Source organism: Somniosus microcephalus, chromosome 16, assembly GCF_052327205.1.
Source record: "Somniosus microcephalus isolate GS21.2 chromosome 16, FLI_Smic_1.0, whole genome shotgun sequence".
In the NCBI taxonomy this organism is placed as follows: domain Eukaryota; kingdom Metazoa; phylum Chordata; class Chondrichthyes; order Squaliformes; family Somniosidae; genus Somniosus; species Somniosus microcephalus.
The window spans coordinates 75,888,435-75,901,779 of NC_141002.1; the positions used below are offsets into that span (position 1 = coordinate 75,888,435).

The window sequence follows — 13,345 nt, forward strand, 5'->3', positions numbered from 1 at the left end:
GGGCGTGAATGGATCCGGAAGATACAATTAGATTGGCATTCCATACAGGCACTGAAGGTTGAGGCCAAAAAGGATGACGACGTCACACCTGGACAACTGTCAAAAATGCTAACTGATGCACAAGAAGTGTTCCAGGAGGGACTCGGAACACTAAAAGGCATAACAGCAACGATTAAAATAGAGGAAAGTGCAAGCCCAAAGTTTCTTAAGGCCAGACCAGTGTCTTATGCGATCTGACCAGCCGTCGAAGCAGAGCTGGAAGGGTTGGAACGTTCAGGAGTACTGTCCAAAGTAGACAGGAGCGAGTGGGCTACACCCATCGTTCCTGTAATGAAGAGGTCATTGAGTAATACGCCTGGGGAACCAAAGAAGGTCCGTATCTGTGGGGATTTTAAGGTGACAGTGAACCCAGTCCTTCACACGGTACAATATCCGCTTCCACGGATTGAGGATATTTTCGCCTCGCTATCTGGAGGTAAATGCTTCACCAAAATTGATCTAGCCCAGGTGTACTTGCAAATGGAGGTAGAAGAAGCCTCGAAACAATACCTCAAGATCAACACTCATAAAGGTCTCTACCAATACAACCGGCTGGTGTTCGAGGTAGCATCGGCTCTGGCTATTTGGCAAAGGGCGATGGATCAAGTCCTGCAAGGGATTCCAGGGACCCAGTGTTATTTGGACGACATCCTGGTCACGGGCGAAAATGACAGTGATCACCTCACCAACCTGGAGAAGGTGCTCACTGGATTAAAGGAATATGGGCTACGAGCTAATCGCCACAAGTGCGAGTTTTTCCAGAAGCAGATCTAGCATTGTGGCCACGTTATTGATGAAGAGGGGTTACATAAGTCCCCTGAAAAGATTGAGGCAGTAGTCAATACTCCAGCACCGGAAAATGTGTCACAACTGAGGTTGTTCCTCGGGCTGGTGAACTACTACCATAAGTTCTTGCCGAATTTGTCTACAGTACGACACCCACTGAACACCCTACTGCAAACGGGGGTACCATGGAAGTGGAATGACGAACGTAAACGAGCTTTCCAGAAGTGCAAAGAATTGATCACATCAAAAGAGGTGTTGGCCCATTTCAACCCAGCACTACCAATTCATTTGGCATGTGATGCATCACCCTATGGTATTGGAGCGGTGCTGTCGCACAAATTCCCAGACGGGTTGGAGAGGCCAGTAGCCTTTGCGTCTCGGTCACTAACCTCAGCCAAGCGCAACTACGCCCAGATTGACAGGGAGGCCCTCAGCCTAGTATGTGGAGTAAAAAAATTCAACCACTATCTGCCTGGGCAGAAGTTCACCTTGCTGACTGACTACCAACCACTTGTCTCCATCTTTAATCCAAAGAAGGGCGTTCCAGTGATGACTGCACAACGGTTACAAAGATGGTCCCTTTTTCTAGGGGCAAACCAATATGAAATAGAATATAAAGGCATGAAACAGCATGGAAACGCTGATGGGCTATCACGCCTGCCACTGCCTACTGTGGAGGAAGCACCAGCAGTGGACCCCATCGAGATATTTTATTCATCGATAATTGAACGATTGCCAGTAACTAACGCTGATATAGAGAAGGAGACCCGCAATGATCTGACACTGTCTCGGGTATATGATTTGACGGTGAGGGGATGGCCAACACATGGCGACTCACTGTTGCCAGCATTCTCATCCAGAAGAGAACAGCTGTCAGTATGCCAGGGGACAGTGATGTGTGGATCCCGAGTGGTAATTCCACCCAAGTTAAGGGAGAGAGTGTAAAATGAGATTCACGAAGGTCATCTGGAGGGGTGAAAATGAAAAGCCTTGCTAGGGCTTATGTGTGGTGGCCGGGGATCGATCAACAAATCGAGGACCTAATCAAGAGCTGCTCAGAATGCAAGGTCCAAAATGCACCACCACATGCCCCTCTACACCCATGGGAGTTGCCCTCCTCTCCATGGCAACGGGTGCATATTGATTTTGCTGGTCCATTCATGGACTCAATGTTCTTAATAGCAGTGGATGCTCACTCGAAATGGCCTGAGATGATAAAAATGTCCTCAACCACTGCAGAGAAAACGATTGCAGTCCTACGGACCATATTTGCCAGGAACGACTTGCCAGAGCAGATTTGCTCTAATAATGGACCACAGTTTGTGTCCGAAGAGTTTCGGAAATTTATGAGAAGGAATGGGGTAAGGCATTACACATCCGCCCCGTATCATCCAGCCACAAATGGATTGGCTGAGAGGTTCGTACAAACCTTTAAAAAGGCGATAAAGGCCATGTGCGACGATGAAATTCCACTACAGCATAAGCTGGACAATTTCCTGTTAGCCTACAGAAATGCGACACATGCAGTTACCAACCAGACCCCGGCCATGATGTTCTTTAACCGAAGGTTGAGATCTCGTCTGGATTTGCTCAGGCCAAATGTGCGAAGAAATGTTGAGGATAAACAATTCCAGCACATCAATGAGAAGCCGACAAGGAGCTTCAATATAGGACAACCAGTCTTGGCCCGTGACTACCGAACAGAGAAATGGCAACCCGGAACGATATGCACATGGCAGGGGCCATTAATGTATACAGTGGATGTCGGGGAGAACATTGTGAGACGCCACGTCGATCAGATCTTAGCGTCACAGGAATGAGTCAACCCCATGTCTCGCGTACCTGGGGATGAACCCGACATACCGGTAGCATTTACCTCAGAAACAGTAGCAGTGGAAACTGATGAACTAACCGACGAAAGGGGGCCAGAATCGCCTCCGCACCAAGAACAAGTACCTCAGGAAAGGCGCTATCCAGAAAGGATCAGGAAGCCGCCCCAAAGACTGAATCTATAAATGGACTATTTCTGTTTAATGTGCATGTTAAAGTGTTAATTGTTATTTGAATATTATGGGTACTGCTAATCTAAAAGGGGAGGAATTGTAGTGTATGTACCTTTAATAGAGAACTACTTTTACAGCTCCTGTATACTGTAGTACCGGCAGTGACCACCCCTGTATATAAGCCTTGAGCATGCCTCTATACTGCCAGTCTTGAGACTACCCTACTCCAGTAAACACCTGTTGATTGTTAAGTTACAGCATCCGTGTAGTTATTTGAAAACATACTCTCAGAATCACGGATCTAACAATTTTTATATATTTTTTGTACTTGTAGGTGACACAAAACATTTCCTTAAGTAAAAGAAACAAACCAAGTCATTTTGATGTAATTAAAACTAAAATCCAATTCAGATTTTTAACAATTCATTCTCAGGATGTGGGTGTCGTTGGCAAGGCCAGCATTTATTGCCCATCCCTAGTTGATCTGAGAAGTTGGTGGTGGATCTTTTTCTGGAACCACTGCAATCCATATGGTGGACGTGCTCCAACAATGCAGCGAGGCAGGGAGTTCCAGGATTTTGACCCAGCTATGAAAGAACAATGATATATGTCCAAATCAGGTTGGTGTGTGACTTGGAGGGGAGCTTGAAGGTGATGCATCTGCTGCCCTTGTCCTTCTAGGTGGTAATGGTCCAATGTTTGGGAGTTGTTGCAGTACACCCTACAGTCAAGGTACACCAATAATGGAGGGGGGTGGATGTTTAGGCTAGTGGATCAGGTACCGATTAAGCGGACTCCTGGAATATGTCGAGCTTCTTTTAAAACATTACCATTTAACCTTATTTGGTCAAATCTAAGTGTAAAATGCATCCTTGTTTACATGGACAGAATTAAAACGTGGACCAATTTCCCGTGGTCCTGCCACCAGCCTCATTAGGCATATGCAGCTTGCGTTGCACTGGGATCGCACCCCAATTTGGGTGCAATCCAATTTCTAGGCCCTTGTGTTGCAACTAATCCCTGTGCCGCAACTTCCACTTTTTCTATCCATTGAGTTGGGGTTGATGGGAATGAAGACACTGTCCGGAATTTTCTCCAGGTAGGCGGGTTGGGGGCGAGGGCCTCCAAGGCTGGGTTTCCCACAGGATCTGCCAACTTTAAAGGCAGGGTTTGATTTGCATGTGAGGCCTCGGTTTACCACCCACAGCCAGCCAGATTGAGAGGCGGGGTGGCTGCGGGCAGGTAAGCCTGCAGATGCAGAGGCGGAGCGAGGGATTGGTCCAGAGGAGGGATCGTGGGGGGCCCGATTGGGGATTGCTGGGGGGGCGATTCGTGGATCGGCAGGGCTCGGTCGGGGATCGGAGATGGGCAGGGGCTCGATCGGGGATTGGGGATTGGCAGGGGCTCGGTCGGGGGTCGGGGATCGGAGACGGCAGGGGCTCGGTCGGGGATCGGAGACGGCACGGGCTCGGTCGGGGATCGGCAGGGGATAGGGGGGGATCGGCAGGGGATGGGGGGGGGATCAGGGATTGTCACGGGCTCAGTCGGGGATTGGGGGGGGTCAGCCGGGGATCGGAATCGGCCAGGGATCAGGGGATGTAGAGGATGGGGGTGGGGGGAGGGTGTCAGCCGGAGCATCAGCGAATGGGAGAGGGGATTGTGGCCAGCCTCAGCATCATCAGTGGGGTGGGGGGTGGGGGAGGCCTCATGGTGGGGATCAGAGGCCTGGGGAGGCGATCGGAAGCCAGTGAGGGGGTCTCTGATCGGGGGGGGTGCAGGGGGGCTGGGTAGGGACCCTGGATCCAGGAGGTCGGTATAAAGCCACTTACCTCCTGGATACAGCAGTCCCCGCTTCAGTTTAACTGCTGGGTTTCACGATTTGTGTGAAACCCGTCCACAGGCAGTTAAAAACAAAATGGAGGTGAAAGAGAGACTTCCAGCATCATTATAATATTTAAATTGATGTCCCACCCCCTGGGAGCGGGTCGGTCGCCCGCCCCCCATCCCGCCTCTGTTAAAACTGGAAGTGGACGGGTTGGAGGCGGGATCAGGTCAGGAATCCCATTTTTAACAACTTAACAGCCCCCGCCCTCCAAACCCACCCATTTTTGGGAAAATTCCGGCCCCTGACTGTGTCCTTTGGAGACAAATTGCAGAATGTAGCATTAAAATGAATGAAGGCCATCACAAAGCTTCCAAACGAAGTGCAGATACTTTTGAAAATAAAATAAAGTTTCAGATCAACAAACTGAAAGCGTGGTTTGGTATAAACGATGGACAAAAACTTTTCACAGTGGAACAAATCAAACTACCTCTGATAAAGCAGTAAAGAAAGAGACGAAGACTGTCACCTTTGGAGATCTTTCAATGGAAGGTCAGATGGATACCTGCCACATAAAAAGGGCATTGAAGGGATAGATCTCTCTCTAATTTTCCTAATTTGGCAGGCTACCATACACATAACAAGAACAGTTTAGCAAATGAAGAACAATACTTGTTTTGGGCTTTTTCACAGACATAAAGGGCTGGATTTTGTGAATGGAGGTGAGTTGGAGGCGGGACAGCTGTGTGTCATGTCAATGTCCCGCCTCCATCCTCACCTGACCAACCAGAGGGATTATGCCCTGATTGACCTTGTTAAGCCCACCCTGCGGGCTCAGCAGGCTGATTAGGGAGGAAGTCACTGACAGATCACATCAATGTCAGATGTGCTATCTGTCAAGACTTCTTGAAAGAAGAAATGTCAGCGTTTGACAGCTCTGTGAAGCTGTCAAACACTGGCATTCTCTTAATTTTGATAAGACCTTGGGCTGGATTTTGATACTGGAGGCATGTAGGAGGCGGGACTACAACTTTTGGGGTTGTAGTCCCGCCTCCATCGAGTTGTGGCCAACCCACGCGATTTTCACTTGGTTGACCTTGTTGAGCCCACCCAGCAGGCTCAGCAGGCCAATTAAGGGCCACCCGGCAACAGGTGAAGTCACAGATTGACATTTCATCTGTCACGAGCTTTTGACAGATGAAATATCAGCATTTGACAGCTCTTTGAAGCTGTCAAACACTGACAATCTGTACTCTAAGTTAATTCCTTCCTCTCAGGCTGATTTAGAGATCTCTCCAGAACAGAAAGCTGAATGCTGCAACTTTTGACAGCTCGCGGCCATTCTGCTTTCTGTGCCGGTGAGATGAGGGACTCCCGAGACCTGAAGGAAGGAAGGCTGTAAAGGTAAGTAAAACTTATTTAAACACTTTATACACACCAAACACACTTACCTCTGCACTCATGCACACATCACTCACCTGAACACCGGACATCTCGAACCCTCCAAGCCCTTCAGCCCGACAGTCCGCCTCGCTAACTTGGCGTGGTTTGGAGCCGTCGGGAATCCCACACTTCAGGGATAAAAATAGGGATTAGGCTAAAAACTGCCTGTTACCTGGCAGTTATTTGGCACCAATCCCCTTCCTGCCTCAGGGAGGCAGGTCCTAGCACAGGTCGGGCATCTGCCTCCTTTGAAACTGGCATGGAGGTGGGTTGGGGGTGGGATGGGTTCGTGCCCCCCGATTTCGTGATTTTAACCCCCCACACGCCTCTAATCCCGCCTCAACGGCCCAATGAAAATCGAGCCCTGTGTGTTCAGGACTCATCAAACCTTTCAAATTTGTAAATTTCACATGGTTGTTGGAACGGAGGTTCCAACAGCCATAGTGTGAAATTGACAAGCAGGATGTTGGCTCTCCCGATCCACCATGGCTAAAGGCTGTAGGAAGAAAACAAGGTAAGTGAACACTTTTTTAAAACTTATCACTCACCTTACATACATAAAATGGCACTAATCCTTTTTTCTGCCTGTTAACTGCCTTTTGACAGGCAGTTAAAAGGATTAAATGCCTTTCCCGCCTCCAGGAGATGGGACCTGAAGCTGCACATCTTCCCGCCTCCTGGCAAAAGGGCATGGAGGGAGGATGGGGGCGGGTTTGCCGTCCGCCCCCACTTTCTTCGAGTTTACCGGCTGTCCCGCCTCCATGCCCGCCTCCTCTGGGCTTGGAAAGTCCAGCCCAAAGAAATTGAAGAGAACGGTTGGAGACTTTCTGACATCGGAGATATTACAGTACGAAACAGTCAATAGAAACGTTTTCTTAAGAGTAACTGGATAAAGGGAACTATTCGCTTGCAGCTAGGGTTTTTCCACTGAGAGGTTTCTACTGTAATTTTCAAAGTTCTTAGATGGGCAACAAGAATAAAATAAATATTTCTATTATAACTGATATAAATAATATAGTGTTATTTATAATTACAGCCTCAACAATCCATGGTTGCTAAGTGATTGAAGGACATAATGGGTTGCACAATTGTACATTTGGCATCACAAAATCAGGTGGGCAGCAACACCAGGCCAGTGCTCCCAACAGTCCTAAAAGTAACTGGCTACAATCAGTTTAATAAACGACCTTCTAGTTTTCAAAAATCTCATTACAATTACAAATAAATGTGATTATGTAATCTTACCATTCAGCACATTCAATGTGATTATTGGCCACAGACAGGTAGAGGAGGCTTGGAGCTTTTCCCTTCATTAATTTTGTGATCATTTGTTCTTCTGAGTCAAACTGCTGCAGAAGCTGAATAACATCTACTCTACCTTGCATGGCGGCACAGTGGATTGGCAGCAGCTCTTTATTGTTCCATCTTTCTATTGCAGCCTTATGAGACAGCTACGTACATGGAATAATTCATTGTAATTAGTTAGTAACAGTCGCTGGCAGAATCTTGACTGGAGTTATTTTAGTGGGACACAATAACAGAGTAGCACCAGATACAAAGCCAGCATTTGCTCTGTTTTGGACAGATCCAGTTATAAAATTGATTTGACGGGCATCCCAACTATTCTGCAGTTGGTTTCTCAAACTGACATCTTCATTTTGTTGACTAATGATGTATATGCTTGAAAGTATTTATTTGTAAACATTAATGCGGGATACTAGCGAGAGAAAGGTAAGTGTTAGGATATTCAGCCCAAGTACTGCATCCATTATTGCACTATTTATTTCCAGTCAAATATTCCCTACCAGTAGCTAGTTTTAATAACATAACAGTATACTTTTTTCACTATACCACATGCAAATCTCATTTTATCCCACATGCACCTGCTGGATGAAATGGTTCACATGAAAATCAACCCCTTGATGTGCGGTTTACATTTTAAAAATTGGACTCTTCAGTACAAAACTGACTAGTGGTAACGCTAATGCATTCTTAATTTGTTTTAGTGATAGGGTGCCCGGTGCAGACTCGATGGGCCAAATGGCCTCCTTCTGTGCTGTACTATTCTATGATTCTAGATTACCTTGTCTTTATATTGTGCACCTCTGCTTTAGTGTGTAGTTAATGAACATTTTGACTTTGAAATGGCACGGAGTTCTTACCAAAAGTTTTAAACAGTCTAGTCTAGCCGGTTTCTTCATTTCACCAAAGCACATTACGTGCAACGGCGTATTGCCATCCACATCTGGCCAGTTTACATCAGCGCCGTGATCTATCAGCAACTGAAATGACAAGACTCAAAGCGAAATACAGATTTTCCCTAATCATTCGTTAAAATAAAAACTCAAAATCGCCCATTAAAATGAAAGCTCCATCACCCAGCGTTTTGTCGAAATCAACAGTACTCACAAAACCAATAAGCTAGACCAGAACAGTATTTTTTCTTTTTTTTAAATTAAAAAAATCAGAACAAAGCCCTTTTGTGCAACAGCACATTTAAACTAATTAATTAAGAAAAGAAACACCAGTTTCAAATGTCCTAGTTCAAATGCTTCTCTTGTTAAAATAAACGGACCTGCATTGTCTCTGTATCTCGAGATCTATGTAGTGCGGTTGCTCCTTTGTAATCCAACAGGTTGACGTCAATCTTCAATCGTAGAAGTGTCTGAAATCAAGAAATAAAAACAAAGAACATACAAATGCAATCAGAAATGTTTAAAAAGTCCCTTGGTGTACAGTAGTCAGTTCCTTAGTAAATGAAAAAAAAATTAAAAGCTTTTAAAAGGTACCTATTAGTGCTCAAAATTGCACTAGTTTGCAAAAATGGGATTTTTGCTCAGGTTTCCGCTCAAATTTATTTGCATATCACTAAACGCAAAATCTTCCATGAACCAGCGCAATCAGGCAGCGTTTTAAAATGTAATAAAAAGTGGCATTTTAAAATATTTTTATATATTTAAAAGTGTTAACCTGGTGCAGTTTTATTAATACAGCTGGCAATGGGTTTAATCACAAAAAATGAGCATTTTTAATCAGTGTCTAGACCTTCACTTGTGAGTAACCCGATTTAAAAATAACTGAAAATGACTTAAAAAAAACTATACAGAACCATTTACTAGTTACATTGGTGTACAGAAGTCAGTTCTTTAGTAAATTTTAATTTTTTTAAAAACTTTTAAAGGTGCCTATTAGTGCCGTTGCGCCTAAAACAAAGCTTAATTTTAAGAGCCTCTTCTAAGGCCCGCAAAAGGGCGCAATTAGCGAAAACTCGCCATGGCGATTAATTTGATCTGGGGGTGTGGCCAGTTTAGTGGGTGGGGCCGGCTTCCAGCACAATGTTTTTTAAACTAGCGCAAAAGATCGCGGAAACTCAATTTGTGCTGGAGGTAATTTGCGCACGAGGTTCCTTGATCTTTTGCGCTGATTTTCGGTGAACCAGAGCAAACTAGTGGAAACTCCAGACCCACGTGCTCAATTTGCATTTCAAACTCACTGCTACAAATTTAGCACTGGGCCGGAATTAGGGTGCAGAAGGCTCTTGTTACTCCATGTAGCAAGTCTCATGTCGTGGCAATGATATAATGTTATTGCTGTGCACAGCAAGTACACAGTACACTCTGCAGGTGTTCAGCCGGAGTGAAACCTTTGACCAGGTTAAAGCTGTGATCCGTCCTTCCTAGACCTCAGATTTGGCCCAATTTTGGTTTCTTAGGGGGAGAAATTCGGGAGTGCCCGTTTGGGGCGCTAACTTTTAAAAGTTGTAAAAATTAGCGCCAGGAGCTAATGCTTTCCAACATTTAAAAGATTTGGGGGTGGAAATTCAGTTGGTTGCGCCACCCGTTAGTGCCTTAAGAGGGCGATAAGTGGGGCGCGAGCCTGCTAGCGCCCGGGCGTGGCGAGACCTGCACCTCTTGTGAAATTGAGCGGACATTTAGCGGCGGCGCTAAACCGCAACGCCCGCTCAGCTGCGCGCGCAGATCCTGACGTCATTTCATGGTGCAACGCCCTTGGGGCACCCCGAACCGGAACTTCAGTGGCGCCCCACTCCTTTCCGCCTGTCGCTCCCAGCGACTGGTTGACTGGAGCGGTTCCCAGTCGCTGTGGGGCTGGGGGGGGTGCTATTTAAAGGGGGCTCTTCCTGGCTTCTTTGTGGTAGCCATTTTTGGACCACTCCTTCTGTGAGAGAGAGATTTGCAGAGAGACAAAGGGAGAGAGCTTTCTGCATTGAGTCAGCGCTCGCAGAGGTACTTTTGGCTTCTGACCAGAACTTTGTAGTTGCTTTGCTTTTTCACCGGCATAACCTTGAGTGGCCACATACTATAGGGGCTGCAATGGGTGGGAACGTTGGGCTTCTCCATTACATTGAGAGCGCACAGAGACGCAGAGAGAGAGTGCCAATCATGGCCAGACGGAGGCGGGCCAACAGGTGTCGGCACACGAGGCCTTACCGTCCCAGGGTTTTCCGCCAACAGTTCTCATACCTCAACATGTCTGAGGAGCAGTGTTTTCGGAGGCTGCAATTCAGCAGGGAGGTGGTCACTGAGCTCTGCCACCTGCTTCAGCCAGATCTGCAGCCTCAACTGGAGGAGGAGGACGTCTGTCAGTGGCAGTGAAGGTCACAGTGGCTCTCAACTTCTATACCACCGGCTCCTTCCAATCCGCTACTGGGGACATTGCCAATATCTCCCAGTTCGCGGTGCATTGCTGCATCCGTCAAGTCACGAATGCCCTCTTTAAAAGGAGACGTCAGTACATTTCCTTCCCCATGACCCCGGACAAGCAGCAAGAGCGCGCAATGGGATTTGCAAGAATAGCGGGCTTCCCCATGGTCCAGGGCGCCATTGACTGCATGCATGTGGCTTTGCGGGCGCCGCAAGAGAATGCTGAGGATTACCGCAACCGGAAGGTGTTCCATTCATTGAATATCCAGTTGGTCTGTGACCACAGACAGCTGATAGTCACTGTCAATGCCCGCTTTCCAGGCAGCAGCCACAATGCCTTCATCCTGCACCAGACTTCTGTGGCAGACCTTTGAGGCCCCAGCTCACCCAGGAGGTTGGCTTCTCGGGGACAAGGGCTATCCTCTGTGCACCTGGCTGATGACCCCGCTCCGTTTGCCCAGCACCCCTGCTGAAGAACGATACAATGAGAGCCATCAAGTGACCATGACCACCACTGAGCACACAATCGGCGTGCTCAAGCAATGGTTCCGCTGTCTGGGCCATTCCGGAGGAGCCCTTCAGTACTCACCTGAGCGAGTCTCCCATTTTGTTGTGTGCTGCATAACCTGGCAATCCTCAGGACTCAGCCACTGCCACCAGACATTGGAGCACCAGCAGAGGAGGAGGAGGAGGAGCACCAAGACGGGAGGGAGGCACAAAGTGCAAGGGCCGTCCGTCAGCGGCTTATAGCAAGTCGGTTCTAGGCCCCCTCTGAGGGAATGGCTTCTGCCATTCAAAGAACATGAATGGAACCGTGCCGCAACCCCTAAGCCGGTCAAGGCAACAAATAGTTCAAAGAGCAAACATGCACATTCTGAATAAAGACACTTCTTTATTTAACAAACTGTGTGCCCTTCTTGCATGACAAAGTAAGAGAGAAACCCAAAAAAAAGCAGTCAGTCACATAACTGGCTCTCACAACCTGGAGACAATGAACAAAACAGTAACCAAAAAATGACCACGATCCTCGGCCTTCAATAAAACATTTAACAGCATTTTGCCACACCTCCTACTTTTTGCCCTTCGAGGGTGATCTGCTTCGCTTGCGAGATTCGCCCCTTCCCACCTTGCAGCTCCTCCGCAATGGGACCCCAGTGGCTGCAGCAAGGCTGAGGGAAGGCTGCTGAGTGTCAGAAACTGAGACTGCAGATGCCCTTGAGGGACAGCCTGGACCAGCCCTGGGCCTGGAGGGCCCAGCTGCTGACTGCTCCAACTCTGCATGGGCGGCAGCAGTCTGTCCTACAGGTGGTCGCAGCTGCAGTGGAGAAGTGACAGTGTTGGCAGCAGGAATGCTGTCATCCTGACAGAGGACAGCAACTCCCTGGTCGGACGACACACTGGCACTCCCATGGGGCAGCACTGCAGCATGCGGAGCAATCTGCTGAAGCACAGACTGCATTGCAGCAATAAGCACTTGCGTGGCAGCCGCCTGTGCTGCGCCAAAATCCTGGAGACTCCTTGCCTGTGCTGCGCCGACGTCCTGGACACTCCTTGCCAGTGACTCAATGGATTCGGGCATCCTTGCCACTGCACCCATGAGCTCAGTGTGCCTGTGCTCCGCCTGGGCGCTCATTTCAGCGAGGAGTCGCACCTCTTCTGCGCTCACTATAGCAGGACTCGAGGCCAGACTCTCCCTCCGGGGAGAAGGCCGCCGAGCTTCCATACCCACCCCGCGTTGCTGCAGCCCGCTGGGCCCCGGAGCTTCACCCTCCTCAGACCATTCCTCCCTGCTCCCCTCCAGGGAAGACGTGTCCCCATTATGGCCATGGGCTGCCTCGGCTGAGGGTGGCACTGATGGTCCGGCTTCCTCCTCGTCGTCGCCTTCAGAGTCACTCACAGTGGCAGCTTGAGGGCCCGCCTCCTCACCTGGTGAATCAGCATCTGAAAGCAGGGAGGTACAAGAGTGGCTTTAGCGTGAGGACAGGGTGGCAGTGAGGGAGGTATGAGTGCTGCAATGTACTGTATTGGTTCGATAGTGGCAAAGGATGCTGGTGTGAGGCACAAGTGGAAGGAGAAAGGTCAAAAAGGTGATGACCTTACCATTGCTGTCCAGAACAGGGTCGGCATCTCCAGTGGCGACGGGGCCAATCATCCGGCCTGCCATAATCCGCTGGACTCGCTGCTCCAGATCGGTGAGGGCTTGAAGGTGAGGCCGGCCTCCCCCGGTCCGTTGCTGCTGCCTCCCGTTATGCGCCAGCTTGCCCTGCAAGAGAAAGGACAGGCTCTGAGTACAGTGTGAAGCCCTGATCTTGGCTGCACTGCCTCCCATGGTCGATTAGCCCTTACAGTGTGTAAAGTGCTGAATGTGCGTGTGAGTTTCATGAAAGGCCCATAGATGTTGGATGAGGGTTGGGCATTGGGGCTTTCAGGACCCTTTGGCCATAAAGTGAGGTCGACATGCAGGGATGAAGAGGATTCTGAAAAGGGTACTCACCCTAACGACTCGAGTGAGGTCGTTGAACTTCTTCCTGCATTGCACAGGGGGCCTAGGCACCATGCTGCTGGAGGTCACTCGGTGAGCCACCTCCCTC

General features: G+C 48.5%; 1 protein-coding gene across 1 annotated transcript in view; it reads right to left on the reverse strand.

Moving 5' to 3' along the window:
• The window catches only part of LOC147106299 (ankyrin repeat domain-containing protein 61-like), a 103,869-nt gene that overhangs the window by 29,085 nt on the left and 61,439 nt on the right, over positions 1-13,345 (reverse strand). Inside the window, exons 8-10 of the mRNA XM_086009290.1 lie at positions 8,669-8,758; positions 8,256-8,375; positions 7,339-7,544 (exon numbers count right to left, since the gene is read on the reverse strand). Coding sequence (XP_085865416.1) covers positions 7,339-7,544; positions 8,256-8,375; positions 8,669-8,758 — 416 coding nt within the window. The remainder of the gene's footprint in view (positions 1-7,338; positions 7,545-8,255; positions 8,376-8,668; positions 8,759-13,345) is intronic.